The sequence below is a fragment of the Hemiscyllium ocellatum genome, chromosome 34, assembly GCF_020745735.1.
Source record: "Hemiscyllium ocellatum isolate sHemOce1 chromosome 34, sHemOce1.pat.X.cur, whole genome shotgun sequence".
In the NCBI taxonomy this organism is placed as follows: Eukaryota; Metazoa; Chordata; class Chondrichthyes; order Orectolobiformes; family Hemiscylliidae; genus Hemiscyllium; species Hemiscyllium ocellatum.
Genome location: NC_083434.1, coordinates 17,607,439 through 17,625,205, shown reverse-complemented (window position 1 = coordinate 17,625,205; position 17,767 = coordinate 17,607,439). Strand labels below are relative to the sequence as shown.

The 17,767-nt window shown below is 40.1% G+C and overlaps 1 protein-coding gene across 8 annotated transcripts in view; it reads left to right on the top strand.

Moving 5' to 3' along the window:
* Window positions 1-17,767, top strand: part of elmo1 (engulfment and cell motility 1 (ced-12 homolog, C. elegans)) — a 281,611-nt gene that overhangs the window by 159,642 nt on the left and 104,202 nt on the right. For all 8 annotated transcript variants that reach the window (XM_060849874.1, XM_060849870.1, XM_060849873.1 and 5 more), the window contains one exon: window positions 16,350-16,458. In XM_060849874.1, the coding sequence (XP_060705857.1) occupies window positions 16,350-16,458 (109 nt within the window). The remainder of the gene's footprint in view (window positions 1-16,349; window positions 16,459-17,767) is intronic.

The following is a 17,767-nucleotide window of genomic DNA, read 5'->3' as shown; positions in this document are numbered from 1 at the left end:
ATCATTACAAAGCCATTAAATATTCCACAACACCAGGTTATAGTCCAACAGGTTTAATTGGAAGCACACTCACTTTCGGAGCGTCGCTCCTTCATCACAACCACCTGATGACGGAGCGACGCTCCGAAAGCTAGCGCTTCCAATTAAACCTGTTGGATTATAACCTGGTATTGTGTGATTTTTAACTTTGTACACCCCAGTCCAACACCAGTGTCTCCGCATCATTAAATAATCAGAATATATATCTTCAATATCCATCAATCTCTGGTTAGGTGAAAACGGTTGCAGGAAACTCCATGATGATTCTAGCATCTGTTTTTTGTGTAGATTGACTTTCAGGCTGCCAGAGGATGATTTTCTATCATATTTTGTCATTGATAGGGTTCTCCGCCGTCATCATATACTTAAATATTTAGACCTGTCTGTCAATTTAAATTGTAAGAAAAACTTTTCAGTCTTACTGTAACTCCAATAATTGCTGGACTGAAAATTGTTTTGCCTCTGTACTCTTGTACCCATGGAGCTCAAATTAAACATGCCTTCCTCAGAACAGCTTCTATCGCTCACAACTTTTTTAAGTTCTGCCATCCAGAGTTGAGACTTAGACTTAAAATAGATTGAGGCCACTCATGGGTCCACAAACTAGACTTGATTGCATCAAGTCCATAATCGTCAATTTCATTTATTCAGGCCCATCTTGTGTTGTGAAGCATCACTCTCAAATTTGTGAGAGATATTTAGAAATTAGAAATGCCTGCTGATTATTTCTTTAGGACTTAGCGCACACTTCCAGTGAGGTGGATACTTTGTTAATCACACTTAAATAATCCATTGTCTTCCTGCTATAGTCACAAAGCTATCAGAAGTTAATTTCAGAAAAAAAAACACCAAACCTTTTAGTATTAGTTGCTGACTTCAGAAGATCATCTCCAATTGCACAAATTTGATCATGAAGGAACACATAGCTTGTTACGCTGTTTGTGAGCACAATTAATTACCTAATAGATAGGACAGGCTTACCGTTTTGGTGACAGAAGGAACAAACTCAGTCAATATGAAGAAAGCACTGTACCAGCTTTATTGCTGTCTGCAGTCTTTATGAGGCTCCATGCTTTTTATTGTGGCTTCTCCCAACTTCTTGTCACAGCGATTCCCAAGTTTCCCATTTCTTGTTAAAGGAACATTGAGTCAACGGCAAATTTCTGTTTCTAAAATTGTGTTAATTGCATAGTAATTGCATTCAACTGAGTGTAAGAATTGGGCAGTAATTGGGGTTTCACTTGAGCAAATATAAAGAGATGTTATTGAAACTGTAGTGTGATCAATTTAGATGTATGTTTGTAACATTTCACTCTGTAAATAAAAGTAAAACCATGTAAAGAGTGGTTCCAATCCTATCTTTCACCACCTGGCTTTCTGGATTTGAAAATGGTGTAAGTCCTAAAAGGCAGTCGTCTTGTTGCATTTTGAATTGCGCTGAAGGGAATTTGAACATAAAACTATTGTTGGCAGCTGAAGGAGATATCCACAGTGATTATTACAGATTAGCATAACAATCTTCCAGCTCCATAAACATCAGATGTAACTTCTAGCAACATGTGCAGAATGTATTCTGGATGTTCAGTCAGATGTAATTAATGATAGCATTTCATTGCCTCTGGGCAGGGAATAATACAAGAAGAAAACTGAAACTTTCAATATTCATGTTGAGTTCAGTAAATGGTTATTGAATTTTTTATACTCTCAGTAAACACAAGGCATCCTGATCGTGTTCTGTCCGTGCTTGGGCTGCCAACTCGTCTAATGCAAGAAATACTGTCTGGAGATTGCTCTGAGCAACTTGGAAGAAAAAATGAATGGGGAATTATTTCAATATATTTTTTAATGATTGTGTATAGACTTCTAAATTGATATAATACAGAAGGAATGCACTATATGCAAAGTGCCTGTGCTGGCTGTTGGTAGAGTTATTTAGGGATGTGCTGGCGATAGTTGCATCCCAGGAAAGAAGAAGGAAAATCCAATTAATCCTACTCCGCTGCTCTTTTTCAGCATTCTGGACATTTTCATCTGTGTAAATTTATCTAATTCCATTTTGAAGATCATTTTCGAATCTGTTTCAACCACCTTTTTTAGGTAGTGCATTCCAGATAATCATAACTTGTGGGGAAAAAAAAGAAGTCTTCTTCCCCTAAATAACTCTACAGAGGACAATATCCCATCACAAAGTCGCCCTTTATTTGCACATGAACAGCCCTTGATTATAGTGCTGCCTCAAACAGAATCATGCACCAGATTGTCAGTATCTCTGATACTCCCTTTTTATCTGTTAGTCAGGACTCCCTGATTGGGCCAGATTAACAGCCCAATCAAAGTCTTGTCTTCATGTTTAGAAATTATGTGACGTTATTACTGTACTAAATAAGATAAACTTAGAACAGATCTGACAACTCAAAATTGGCATTCACGAGGGGCTGTGGGCAATCAGAACCAAGACAATTGCATTCTGTCACACACTAGACCATGAGGTACAGATTATCATACTGTCCAACATTACAATCAGGCTCGGCTATCAGTGCTTGAGCAATGAAGAGGGCAGGAGGCAGGAGAAGCACCACACATTCTAAAAATGAAGGATCGATCTGATGACGATTCAGCACAGGATTACTTCTATGCCATATAGTGGAGGCAGTATCCAGTAGACAAAGATAAATTCTATGATTCTATGAACTGATCGCTTAACCAATAGACCAGATAAAAGCTTTGTAGTCCTGTTGTATCCAGCACAACTAAAAAATTCACTGGAGGAAGAAACTGCACAAATATCCCCCTTCTCAATGATGAAGGAGCCCAGCATGTAAGTGCAAAAGACCAGAGTAAAGCATTCACAACCATATTCAATCAGAAGTATCAAATGGATTATCCATCTTGGACAGCTCTTCAACATCACAGATATTAATCTTCAGCTCATTTGATTCATTCCATGTGCTATCAAGAAATAACTGAAGGCAAAGGATATTGTCCCCAACAATATTTTGGCAATAGTATTGAAGACTTGTGCTCCAGAACTATCTCCCTAACAGTCAAGCTCTTCCACTAAACTGACACTCCTGGCATCTACCCATCAATGTATTAAATTGCCCAGGTATGTCCTGTACACACAATAGAGAACAATCCAACACAGCCAATTACTATCCCATCAGTCTACTCTTGAATGTCAGCAGGGTGATGGAAGGGGTCATTGGCAGTGCTATCATACAAAACCAGTGCAGTGATAACCTGAAAAATGATATTCTGTTTACGTTCCACCAGGGCCACTTAGCTCCAGTTCTCATTACGTGGTCCAAATATGAACACACCACCTGAATTCAAGAGGTGAGGTGAGGTTAACTGTCCTTGACATGAAAAAAATCCAAGCAAAACTGAAGTCAATGGGAAACACCATGATTTTGAATATCTTTAGAAGCATAGAAAATAGGAGCAGAACTAGGTCATTCAGCCCATTGAGTCCACTCCAATATTCAGTGAGATCGTAAAGCAGTACAGCATGGAAACAGACCCTTCAGTCCAACTTGTCCATGCTGACCAGATATCCTAAATTAATCTAGTCCCATTTGTCAACACCCAGCCCATATCCCTCCAAACCCTTCCCATTCATATACCTATCCAGATGCTTTTTAAATGTTGTAATTGTACCAGCCTCCTTTACTTCCTCTAGGAGAAAGTGAGGACTGCAGATGCTGGAGATCATAGCTGAAAATGTGTTGCTGGAAAAGTGCAGCAGGTCAGGAAGGGCTCATGCCCGAAACGTCAATCCTCCTGCTCCTTGGATGCTGCCTGACCTGCTGCGCTTTTCCAGCAACACATTTTCAGCTCCTTTACTTCCTCTGGCAACTCATTCCATACACGCACCACCCTCTGCGTGAAAAGGTTGCACCTTAGGTCCCTTATAAGTTTTTTTTTCCCTCTAACCTTAAATTTGTGCCCTCTAGTTTTGGACTCCCCCACCCCGGGGAAAAGACCTTGACTATTCACCTTCTCCATTCCCCTCATTTTGTAAACCTCTATAAGGTCACCCCTCGGCCTCCAACGCTCCAGGGAAAACAGCCTCAGTCTATTCAACCTCTCCCAATAGTTCAAACCCTCCAACCCTGGCAACATCCTTGTAAATCTTTACTGAACCCTTTCAAATTTCACAACATCCATTGTATACATTGGAGACCAGAATTGCACAGAGAATTTCAAAAGTGGCCTAACCAATATCCTGTACAGCCATAACATGACCTCCCAACTCCTGTAATCAATGTGCTGACCAATAAAGGCAAGTATACCAATGCCTTCTTCACTATCCTGTCTACTTGGGACTCCACTTTCAAGGAACTATGAACCTGCACTTCAAAGCTTCTTTGTTCAGCAACACTCCCCAGGGTCTTACCCAGATTAGCCCTGATTTGCCTTTCGAAAACGCCGGACCTCACATTTATCTAAATTAAACTCCATCTACCATTCCTCGGTCCATTGGCCCATCTGATCCATTCACTTCACATGTGGAGTGAACTTCCTGAGGAAGTGGTGGATGTGGATATGGTTACAACATTTCAAAGACATTTGAATAAGTACATGAGTAGGAAATATTTGGAAGGATATGAGCCTAAAGCAGGCAGGTGGGATTTGTTTGGATTACGTTCAACATGAACTGGTTGGTCCGAAGGGTCTGTTTTCATGCTGTGTAACCCTATGGTTCTATGTTTGCGCTGATTTTACTTAACTCCACTTTGCTGTCTTTTCCAAATACCCCTTGATTCCCTTAAACAAAAGGAAAACTCTCTAATAGTTAGAGTCATGTCTGGCATGAAAGAATGTCTGTTAAATGTCAATTATCTCTGTCCTCTGGTATCATTGCTGGAGTTCCTCAGGGCTGTGCCCTTGGCTTATACATTTTGGCCATCATAAAGTTTGTTGTGGTTCTGCTCGCCGAGCTGGAAGTTTTTGCTGCAAACGTTTCGTTCCCTGGCTAGGGAACATCATCAGTGCGGTGGGAGCCTCGTGTGAAGCGCATAAAGTTTGAAGTGGATATGTGTGCTATTGATTGCAGTGTTCAACATCATTCTAGGCTCCTCAAATTGTTCAGGATTAACTGCCTGAAACCATCAATGTCCACAAGCACAAAACATGAGCAACGTGTGCTTTGTGTTGATGCATGGTGTGAATGTTACTTGCCACTCAAGTGGCAGTCAATACTCATCCCCAACTAAAGACATTTAATGGCATTGCCATCACTGAATTCACCCATTTGTTTCCCACAATTAGCATGCTAGGAGCTAGTGTTGACCAGAAATTGAATTGGTCCAGTCATATAAATATCATGGTTGCGAGAGCAGATCAGAGGCTGGAAATTTTACAGCAAGTAACTCATTATCTGTTGCCCCAAAGCTCATCTATGTGACACAAGTGTGATGGCCTACTCTGCACTTGGTTGGCTGATCGCAGATCCAATCATAGTAGAGAAGCTCAACAACAAAGCAGCTTAATTGGCATCCAATCCACCACATTAAAAATGTACTCCCCTCCACCAGCATCTCACAGTTGCAGCAGTGTGTACCACATGTAAGAGATAACACAGCAACTCACCAATGTTCCTCAAGCAGCACTTCTCAAACCCATGAACCTACCATGTAGAAGGACATGGGCAGCAGATGTATGGGAACACCACCACCACCTGCAAGTTCCTTTCTAAGCTGCACATCTGCCTGCTTAGAACTATAGTGCCATTCCTTCACTGTCACTGGAACTCCCTACCTAACAGCACTCTAGGGGTATCATGTGGACTGCAGCATTCAAGAAGATGGCTTACCATCTTCTCAAGGGCAGTTAGTAAAGATCAACAAATAATGACCTAGACAGCAATGTTACATCCTGTGAAATACTTCTCTAAAAATATTTCTATGTAAACCTAATACGATTTTGAATATTTTTAGAAGCTTATAACATAGAAAATAGAAGCAGGAGTAGGCCATTTGGCCCTTTGAGCCTTCTCTGCCATTTATTATGATCCTACCTGATCTTGCGACTCAATAGCTTCTCCCCACTTTTCCCCAATTTTTTTGATCCCTTAAGTCACAAGTGCTGCATCTAACTCCTGGAAATTGAACAATGTTTTGGCCCAACTTCTTTCTACTTTATGTGGTAGTGAATCCACAGGCTCACTACTCTCTCTGTGAAGAAATTTCTCCTGAACTTATTCATTAATTGTTTAGCTGGTATACCTTTGACTGTAACCCCTGGTTCTTAATCTCCCACCATCAGGAGCATCGTTCCTGCATCTACCGTGTCTAGACCCATTAAAATTTTGTTGGCTTCTATGACATCTCTCCTCATTCTTCCAAACTTTGGTGAATATAATCCTAAATAATTCTCCTCATATGTCAGTCATGCCATCCCAGGACTTAGTCTGATAAACGTTTGCTGCAAAGGTTTATGTAGGAAGAACATCCTTCCTCAGATAAGGAGACCAAAACTGTGCATAATATTCCAGGTGAGGTCTCACCAAGGTCCTATACAAGTGCAGCAGGGCCATCCTGCTGTCGTACTCAAAGCTTCTCACTATCAAGGCCTCCAAACCAATTGCGTTCTTTGCTGCCTGCCAGACCTGCATGCTTACCTTCAGTGGCTGGAGTATGGGAACACACAAGTCTCATTGTACGTTCCCTCCTTTCATTGTATAACTATTTATATAATCTGTCTTCCTGCTTTTGCTACCATAGTGGATTACTTACATTTATCCAAATTATACTTAATCTGTCGTGGATTTGCGCACTCACTCAACTTGTCCAAATCACATTGAAGCATCTCTGCATCCTCCTTACAGTTAACTGCCTCACCCAGCTTTGAAGATATTACATTTAGTTCTTTCATCCAAATCTCAAATATATATGGTGAATAGCTGAGGTCCTAGCACTGATCCCTGAAGTACCCTACAACTACCTGCCATTTAGAAAAAGACCTATTCATTCCTACTCTTGTTTTTCCCTGTCTGCCAAACAGTTTTCGGTTCATCTCAATATACCGACTCAATCCCATATGCTTTAATTTTAGACACTAATCTTTTATGTGGGACTTTATCGAAAGCCTTCTGCACTATTCCTCCCACATCAACTCTATTACAGCCTCAAAGAACTTTAGTAGATTTGTAAAGCACAATTTTCCTTTCATAAATCAACGTTGATTCTGTCCAATTCTGCCACTGTTTCCAAATATTCAATTATTAATTATTTCTTAATCAATTCTTTTTGTCCTCATTTGCTGAATTCTAAACTGCTTCCATGATCGGTTTTATTTTCTTGCCAATTTGTATGCCTTATTTTTGCATCTAATACTATCCCGAATTTCCCATGTAATCCATGATTCAGCAATCTTTCCCATTTTACTTTTCCACCATACACGAAGGAACGATTATTGCAGTTCACCCATGTGCTTTTTGAATGTTTCCCATTGCCTTTCCAGTAACATCCCTTTCAGTAACATTCCCCAATCTGTCATAGCCAACTCGCACCTCTGTCATCTCAAGGGTCCTCACACAGCTAAAATACTATCCCTTTCTCATTACACGATACCCAGTCTTGGATGAATTGGTCTCAAGTTGGCTCCTCAATATTGGTCTAGAAACCCATTCTTTATACACTCCAGGAATTCCACTATAGTGTTGTTACTAATTTGATTTGCCTAATCTATATGCAGATTAAAGTCACCCATAATTACTTATGTTTATTAATTACATGCATATTGAAATTTCCTGTTTAATGCTATTCTTGACATTACCCCTCTGCTTTGAGGGGGGTGGGGTCTATATTCAACACCCCTTTGTCCTTTGGTGTTTCTCAGCTCTACCCATAGAGATTCCACATCATTGGAACTAATATCCTTCCTCACTATTGTATTTATTTTCCCTTTAACCAGTAATGCGCATACACAGCCTTTTCTTTTTTAGTCTATCCTTCCTAAATACTGAATGCTCCTGGATACTTAGTTCTATCCCTCATCACCCTGCAGCCATGTCTCCATAATTCCATCTAATCATACTTGTTTTCAACCATTTGTGACTAATTCATCCACTTTATGGCAAATGCTCTTCACATTCGTACACAAAGTCTTAAGGCTCTTGTTTTTAACATTATTTGTCCCTTTCCCATTATTTTTACTGTGTCCTTGTATGATCCTGGCTCTTTATTTCTTTACCCATTATTTTTTTCTTCCCCTTGCTGTCTTTTGCTTTTGTCCTTAATTCATCTTCCTCTGACTCTTCGGATCCCAGCTCTTGCCATTTTATATAAATCATCCCTAACTACTCTAGCAAATACTCTCCTACAGCATCAGTCCCAATCCTGCCCAGATGTAACCCATCCAGTCTATACTGGCCCTACCTTTTGCAGAATCAATCTCACTGAAAATGCAATCCTCCCAATCGCACCATCTCTTCAACCGTGTATTCATCTGATAGAGCCTGTTATTCCTACTCTGACTAGAACATGGCACTGGTCATAAACCTGAGATTGCAACCTTAGAGGTCTTGCTTTTCAAATTACTACTTCAGTAATTGTAACGAGGTCAGTAAAGTGGACCTCGTAGAATGAGTTCCCTGATTGGGGCTGTTAATCTGGTCCGATCAGGGAGCCCTGACTGACAGATAAGAACAGGATTGTGAGACGTCCTGCTCAAAAGAACAAAGAGCATCACAGCACAGGAGCAGGCCCTTCATTCCTCCAAGCCTGCACCGATGGATTTTGCCGTTCTATACTAAAACTGTCTTCACTTATTGAATCCGTAACCCACTATTCCCTTCCTATTCATATATTCATCGAGGTGTTTCTGAAATGCTGGTATTGTGTATGCTTCTACCACCTCTTCTGGCAATGCGTTCTAGGAATTCAAACATTTTTTTGTGTTTAAAAATGTCCCTCGCACATGTCTTTTAAACCCCGCCCCGCTCCCCCCAACCCTGTGGCCCAGTCTATCCAACCTTTTCTCATTGCTGAAATTCCCCCACATCACTCTGAGAAGTGTCTCTGGAGTTGGATCAGTGTTAAGGACTCTCCTTGTGTAAATAAAGGGAAACTTGGTGATGGGATACCAGCCTCAATGGAATTATTTAAACTTCCTAACTCCCTGTATTCTGTTTTTAAGACCTCGTCATTATTTTAAACCCTTCACATTTGTACCTCAACTCCTGCTGTTCGCCCTCATTATCCAGAATGTCCTGTAGCTGCTCCAGGAAGGCAACATTCCATCTTAGAGTCTTGTTTGCAACCCAGAAAGGTCTGTCCATTCCCCTTACAATTGAATCCACAATAACTTTCATATTCCCACGTTTTACTCCTACCTAGTGCAGCAGAGCCAACCATGTTGTAATGAATTTGGCTGTTGCTGCTCTCCCGAGTGAAGCCATTCCTCTCTACAGTATCAAAGCAGCACATCTGTTTTGCAGACTCCAGCACTGTCTGCCTAGTCATCTTCCTCTGACTGGAGAGCAAACCTTAACCTTCTTTCCTTTAAGAGGAAATGAAGAGCCTGGAAAAGAACCCCAACTTCTCTCTATTATCTGATAACTGAAGTCACGCATCTCTGATACCATTCTAGTAAATCTCCCCTGTGACCTTTATAATGTCTAAACATCCTTCGTCAATGTTTAGTACCAGAATTGGACGCAGTGCTTCAGCTGGGGTTTAACCAGTGATTTGTTTAACACTGATTATAAAGCCAAGGATCCCATATGTTCAACAGTTTTCTCAGCTTGTATTGCCAACATCACAGATTTCTGCATACGCAGCCATGGATGGGGTTGTGCCCTTCTGGGTGCTGCTTTACTTCATCTGTACTATCATATTTTTCCTTGCAATTTCTGCATGGCATTTCTTTCTGTTCTCTCCCTTTGGATTAGAATGAGTGTTGCATGAAATGGGAAGGATAGGGAGGGTTGAAGAAACAAGTAGATCCAGCTAAGACTAGAATCAAAATGTGAAAGGAGTCTGAAGAAACAGGGAGAGAAGGGAAGTGCAAAGGTGAGACAGGGAAGAGAGGAAAGGAATAGTGAAGAAAAATAAATTTACATCACCAGCTCACTTAAGACAGATTCAATTTGATTCGATTTATTTGTTTTCATATGGTACCTAAGTACAGTGAAATGCTTTGTTTACGAGCTGTACAGGCAGATCATAGTAAGCAAGGACACACAGATTATAGGATGAAAAAAAAACATAGGCATACAGGTTGCGTCACACAGGACGTGTACTAGGCCAAGTTCAACATTAGCAAGATCAATGTTATTTGAAGTTAGAGAGTCCATTCAGCAGTCAAAATGTGTGGCGCTGGAAAAGCACAGCAAGTCAGGCAGCATCCGAGGAGCAGGAGAATCAATATTTCGGGTATAAGCCCTTCATCAGGAATGTGCCGGGGGAAGGGGACTGAGAAATAAATAAGAGGGTGCCATTCAGAAGCCTAATAATGGCTAGGAAGAAGCTGTTCCTGAACCTGCCAGTGCATGTATTCAAGCTTCTGTATCTTCTGCCCAGCAGAAAAGGCTGTAGGAGAATGTTGAGTGATTGGCACCATTACAAATGTGCTATTAGCAAAATGTCATGAAGCTGTAGGATTGTTGTAAAAACCCAACTATCTCACTTAAGTCCTTTGCCCTTACCCCTTCTGGCCTATATGGTGTTCTGTCCATTAGCAACATGGTTGACTCTTATCTACCCTTTGAAGTGGCTGAGAGGTTGAGCCCATCATTTGTTTTCCCACCACCTGAGGGAAACTGGAGATTGACAATATTTGCTATTGCCAATTGTCCAGTTTTTAAGAATTAACATATTCAAAAAATATCCCAGCCTCCAATGATGGGAGAGTACAGCACATTAGTGCAAAAGACGAGGCTGAAGTATTCTGCTGGTTGGAATCATACTTAGCACAACCTGTGGTGCCAGACGACAGTCACCACTGGGCCAAGATATCAGTGCAAGAGTTACTGAGGCTAGTATCCTGGACACAAGCATCTTTAATTGTTTCATCAATGATATTCTCTTCATTATAAAGTCAGAAGTGGGATCGATACTAATTATTTTACAATTTGCAACTCTTCAATGTCTCGAGCAACCCATGTCCATATGCAGGAAGACTTGGTCCACATCTGGGTTTGGATAGATAAGTATCCTGTAACATTTACATCTCACGAATTCCAGATAATGACCATAACCAACAAGAAAGAATCAAACCATCTCCCCATGACATTGTATTCCATTTTCATAGCTGAATTACCTACCATCAACAACCTGAGGGCTACAATCCCAGACCCTGAATTGGGCTAGTCATTTGAATGCTGTAGCTACACGACAAGATCTAAGGCAAGGAATTCTACAGTGAGTAACTTGCCATCTGTCTTCCCAGTACCTGTCCACCACCTGTAAGGTGCAGATCAGAGCTCTTTTGGAATTCTCTCCACTTGCCTGAATGGGAACAGCTCCAACAGAACTTCAGAAGCTTGACACTTTCCAGAATAAAGAAGTCCACTTGTTTGCTACCCCTTCCACCAAGATTCATTTGCTTCACCATTGATGCACAATGGCATCAGTATATTCCACCTGCAAGTACACTGCAGTGACTCAGAAATGTTCCTTAGCCATCAACTTCTCAACCCATGACTGCAAGGACTAGAGTAGCAGAACCATGAGAACACCACCGCCTGCAAGTTCCCCTCAAATCCACTTACCATCCTGACTTGGAAATATATTGCTGTTCCTTCATTCTCACTGGGTCAAAAAAGGAAGAATGGACTCCTTATGAGAAGGTAAAGGAATTGACGAGAAGGAGAGGTAAGCAAGCTCAGAGAAGATTTGGTCATTGTGATAATGTACTGCTTATAGTTCCTGAGGAAGTACAGCTTGGCAGGCTAACCAGTCTAGAAGCAGAGCAAGTAGACATTTCCTAGGATGATTAAGGCCCTGATCTTCTGAAATGTGAAACATTTAGAAGAACTGAAGCCAGCAAAAGCAGAAGGATATAAAAATATCTGCACAAATTATAATTTAAAAATTGGACAGGAAGCAACAAGAGAATTTAATAATTTGTCTGATGGGACGTAAGCAGTGAGTGAATTGCCAAAAGACTTTGAGAACCACATTGATCCCATTGGAGAGAAAGTAAATAACCACTAAATGTGAAGACTATCATAAAGTGATCTTGACTACAAAAACATTGACTACAATGTTTAAGGTCCTAGCAACCAGACTGGAAACTGAAGCAAGCCATTAAGTTTGGCTGTGGTCAAATTGGCTTTAGGAAAGGTAATTGAATTAGATTAGATTAGATTAGATTAGAGAGGCTAGCGAGGAGAAGCAGTGGTGGGAGTTTTAAACGAAAGAGGCAAGAGGAAATACTCAAGTAATGTACATTTGTTTTGTGGATTATGCAAAATCTTTTAACCAGCTAAACTGATAAAGGTGGGGCAAGTGTTAGAGGCAACGTGAGTTGATTAGAGAGATAAAATATTATCTTGAACTCTGCTACAGACTGCTACAGTATATGATGAAACTAACTTTGATATATTCTGGTGTGGGTTGAAACAAGGTATCTTTTATCACCTTTGCTCTTTAAAATATTTGTACGAACCATGATAAAAAGTGCTCGGTGAAATACAGAAAAGGTGTCAAAGCTGGAGTCAGTTGATGAAGTAGTGAGATATACAGATGAACCAGCCCTTATAGTTAGCACAACATACATCTACATATTCCATTTCATACTATCTATCCATTTGTGAAAACTTAAAGAATGAAAATTAATGTGAATAGGCAACTGTTATGAAAATTGAAAGAAGAATTGTTAGGAACATAGAGTTGAAGATGAATAATCAAGAGCTGGAAGAGATACCACAATTTTAAATACCTGGAAAGTAACTTGTCAGAAGATGGTTCTGGTCAAAGAGTAATCAGATATAACAAGTACAAGGAATACATTCTCCAAAGTATTCTACATTGTAAGAATGAGTAGAGATCTTCAGAAAAGAATCATTGAGACTGTGATTGAGAGTGACTCCCTGTGTATGAGGCTGAAACATGAACCTTGAAAAAAGCAAGTATCCACAAATTAGAATTTTGTAAAAAGTGATTCTATTAAGAATGGAGCAGGTCAGTCAGAGAGAATACAAGAGCAACAACGAACTTCTCTCGATAATGAAGGAGATAATATAATTAATAGCTATCATCAAGAAAAAGAAATGATTGAATTGACCACATTTGGAGGCATGAGAACTTGCTGAAGGTGATGACTGAACAAAGATTAAAAGGATTTAGACGTAGTGGGAATAAGAAAATAATGATGTTGGACAACTTGAAGTTGAAATTCTGATCAATTGAAGTGGAAGGCAAATGGCAGTGTGGCGAAATTATTCTGGGACCTGCCCTTTGGCAGATCACGCGTGTTAATGCATTTACTGCAGGTATTTTGAGGTATCCTGAGACTGTGAAAATTGCTTTAGAATTGCAAGTTTTTTTTTAAGATATCCCAAAGTGGTTTATAGCCAATGAACTATTTTTGAATTGTAGCTATTGTGGTACGATAGGAAGATCACAATAAGTTCCAATAATCAACAATGCTATAATGATCAGTTAATTTAGTTTAATGATGTTGATTGAGAAACAGGAGCTATTGGCAAAGATACTGGTAGAACTATTTTCTTCTTTGAAACAGTGCCATTGCATCTTTTATGTCTGTTTGAGAAGACAGATGGGGCCTCTGTTTAAGATTTAATCTTTAGTAACTCAAGACCTCAGAGAATGCCTTGGTACTGCACTGAAATGTGCCAGAATCATATGCCAAGTATCTCAAGTGGGGTTTGAAGTCAAACCTTCAGACTTCGATGTGAGAATGCTACCAGTGAGCCATGTCTGATATCAGTAATACTGGGGTTGTGGGCTGCATTCAGAATCAGACTTGTTGGACTTTTCCCTTAACAATTGATTGTGACTGGATTCTTTCTTATTTGAAGCTGTGCAACATAAGAAAATTAAGTGCTATATTGATGTAGAGTGGAATTGCCTTGAACAAATTAGGGAACACAGTTAATGTTAGGCAGATTGTTGTACTATGTGGTTTATCTGATCCAGGAGCGACAATTCTAATGTTGCCTTCTGTAATGAATGTGTTAAGGGGAATCTCTTCATAATTTATTTCCTGCTGTAGTTTTGTGTTGATTTATATAGAACAATTGGCAGTTTAAGTTCTGATCTATAGCATTTATTCATTGTTGACATGAATATATTTTGATGCCTTGTGCTGCAGGATCTCTCAAACCTGACATATTGTGGCTGATTAGAGCATAAACTGCAGTGCCTGGAATAGGAATGCATTGTGTATGGGACAATTCAAGCACAGCATTGGCTGGTAGCAGTTCAGGAGTGTGGTTTCAAATTGAAACATTGCAGTGACTTCATGACATCGATCAACTAGAGGACTTGTCGTGTTCTATGACCTTGTGGAAACTAGGAGTGCGATTGTGCGCTTTTTTATCTTTCAGTTATAGCCATGAGTAATTTCTCTTTCCTGTAGCGAGGGAGGGTCAGAGGTGTCTGTCACTTCTTGTGAGTGAGATTTGATATTTCCAACCAAGCTGAAATCAAAAAGAATGATAGTAGATTACATTACCTCGTTACATCTACTTTTTATTCCGAGACTTGACTCAACTACCACTGACATCATTGTTATTTTAAGGCCCCCCGGCTTCTAAATAGCCACAGACTTGGTGCCGGGAATAGAACTTAGAACAGTAGAGCATTGTACAGGCCCTTCGGCCCTTCATGTTATGCCGACGTTTTATCTGTATGACATGAAAGCAGTTTGATATTTCTTCAGCTGTAGAGTTAGAATCTGATGCTATGATCTGCGCAGAGCTTTGAGACCATAACTCTATGTGACACTTTGAGAGATTGATGAACCTTTGAAAAGATTTTCAACATCGGCTGTCAAGTTTTTTTTTTGAAGAGATTTCTTCCTTTCTTGCTTGCTGTACCTAGGCATATCAGCATGCTGTTTCCAGCAATATGGCTTTACAGGTGGAAAATGGACATGCATTGCTGAGTGTTGCACCCTGTTTCTTCTCTCTGCTCCTCATCCCGTTTGTGGGCTGGGGCTGTCTGCCACACATTCTCAATATGACAAAGCTAAGAGTCATCTCTTGATATATTCATATTTGCATCTTTTTTGCACCTGTGGCCTGGAGATACTATCCAGTACATCTTGAGACCTCGAGCAGTAATGTAAAATGTCTTAATTACAGTAATTATGTGATGGGAGAAGACAGGAGAATTTACTTGAAATGCAAGAGATTGCTGTGGGCCCATTATATGTCATTCCGTGCCACCATCAGTTAGAACTTTGACATGCAACTGTCCAGCTTACTCACAATGTATTATGCCTGCACACAAACACTGAAAAGATTTTCCTGAAGCAGTCATGGTGCCAACTTCTCTCATCTGCCATCAAATATTACATACCCATTCTTACTAATGCAATGTAACATGGTGGAAATGTCAGTCTCATTACATTTTCACTGATATTATTGTTTGTAAGGAGCCCAAAACTAGAAGCTGTGAATACAAGTTGGTTATCAGTAAATCCAATAGGAAATCCAAAAAGAGGAGGTGACGGCCTCCTGGTAATATTGCTGGACTGTTAAACCAGAGACCCAGGTAACCTTCTAGGTTTCAAATCCCGTCACAGCAGTGGATGGAATTTGAATTCAATAAAAATCTGGAATTAAGAGTCTAATGATGGCCACAAATCCACTATCAATTGTCAGAAAAAAAACATATCTGGTTCACTAATCTCTTTGTCTCACTAATGTCTCTCCTCTATTCCCATCCTTATCTGGTCTGACCTACATGTGACTCCAGATCCACAATAATGTGGTTGACTCTTAAGTGCCCAGTGAGCAATTGGGGATGGGCAATACATGCTGGCCTAGCCACTAATGCCCTCATCCTGTGAATGAATACAAAGGATTCAAGAGAAATCTCTTTAACCAGAGAATGGTGAGATTGTGGATCTAGCCATATAATGAAGAGGCGAAAAGCTAGATAAGTGCACAAGTGCAAACGGATCCTGAAAATGACACTCTGTTGATAGGGTGCGGTGAAGAAAAATGAGAGAATGTTCGCATACAGCATCAAAACCAGCACTAGCCTAAGTGCTGCTTTCTAAATTGCATGTAATTTATATATATAAAGCCATTGAACTGTTTCTACTGCTATGCTGATAGCTTGCAGAACAAATGACTATAACATCCTTACCCCTCCTGGGATTCTTCCTAGATTGTACTGGAGAATAGCAGTCGAGAAGACAAGCATGAGTGCCCATTTGGCCGTAGTAGCATTGAGCTCACCAAGATGCTGTGCGAAATCCTGAAAGTGGGAGAACTTCGTAAGTTTCCATCTTGTATTTTTAAGTACAAACACATACTTTCACTTAAAATAAGGAGCCTTTGTTTGTCACAATTCTGTTAATGTTTTCTTTAAATGTTTCAAGCCACAGGTTTATATGTTTTGTTGATTTCTGTTTTTTTTTGTTAAGGGGGGGTGTGGTTAGAATTGCAAGACTTTGGCCCATTCTTGTGCTACAGTGCCCTGCATCACTAATTTTAGAGAAGGCATTGTGAAAATAGGTTCCAAGCCTTTACAAGTGTTAATGCTTGGAGATGTATGTATCATAGTGCAATTCCTCCAGTATTTGATTCCCACAGAAGCAGCCAGACTATGCTGAGCATCTTCTAGGACAACTCTACTGAAATGCTACTTAGAAAGTAGAGTAGTGAAGTTAATATTTAATTAGGCTAGTAGAGAGCCAACCCAGATGGATGGGCCAAATGGCAGCTATCTGGACTGAAAAGAGTAGATGTTGACCTTTTGACCCTTCAAGCCTACTCCACCATTCCTGGCCAGATCATGGCTAATCTGATTGTAACGACAAATCCATATTCCCACCTACTCCAGATAACCTTTATCTAATATCTATCCGCATTAACCTTAAAACTATTGCAAGACTGTACCTACACTTGCTTTTTAAGATGAGAGTTCCAAAAGTTCATGACTACCTATAAGAAACTTCTTAAGTTTTCACATCTTCATTTTCCAGGGAATGAACATCACATCTGGCTGATTGACAGAGGCCAGAAGCATTCTTAGATTTGTTATGGTGCAAATACATTATGTTCTACAGAGTTAATTATCAATTTGTCACCTGAGACGGTCAGGAATTTAATGGATAACCCTTGTGTTGTCACACGTTTGAAGTCACTAACTAGCCAACAGACTCTGCATAATGGAGCAGTAAAGTTGAGTTGGTTCAATTTAAGGGGTCAATGAGATATGTTGGAAGGTGTTAAGTGATGCAGAGAATTCCAGGGTCACCACTCTCTGGGTGAAGAAATCTCTCTGAACAGTCAACTTCAGACCCTTAAACAGTGACCAAAGCAAAGGCATTCTTCCTAATATCCTGACCAATATTTATCCCTTAACCAAACACAATAGATTATCATTATCTTGTTGCATTTAGTAAGACCAAAGGAGTTTCTACATTACAAAAGCAACTACACTTCCAAAGCACATCAGCTCTTGTGAAGTATTTCACTGTGGTAATGAAAGGAGCGACATCAATGTGGGTTACTTCATTAGAATTGACAGATGTGTCCTTGCTGCAAGATGGCTTTTGAACCTCCTCAAATTCCATGTTC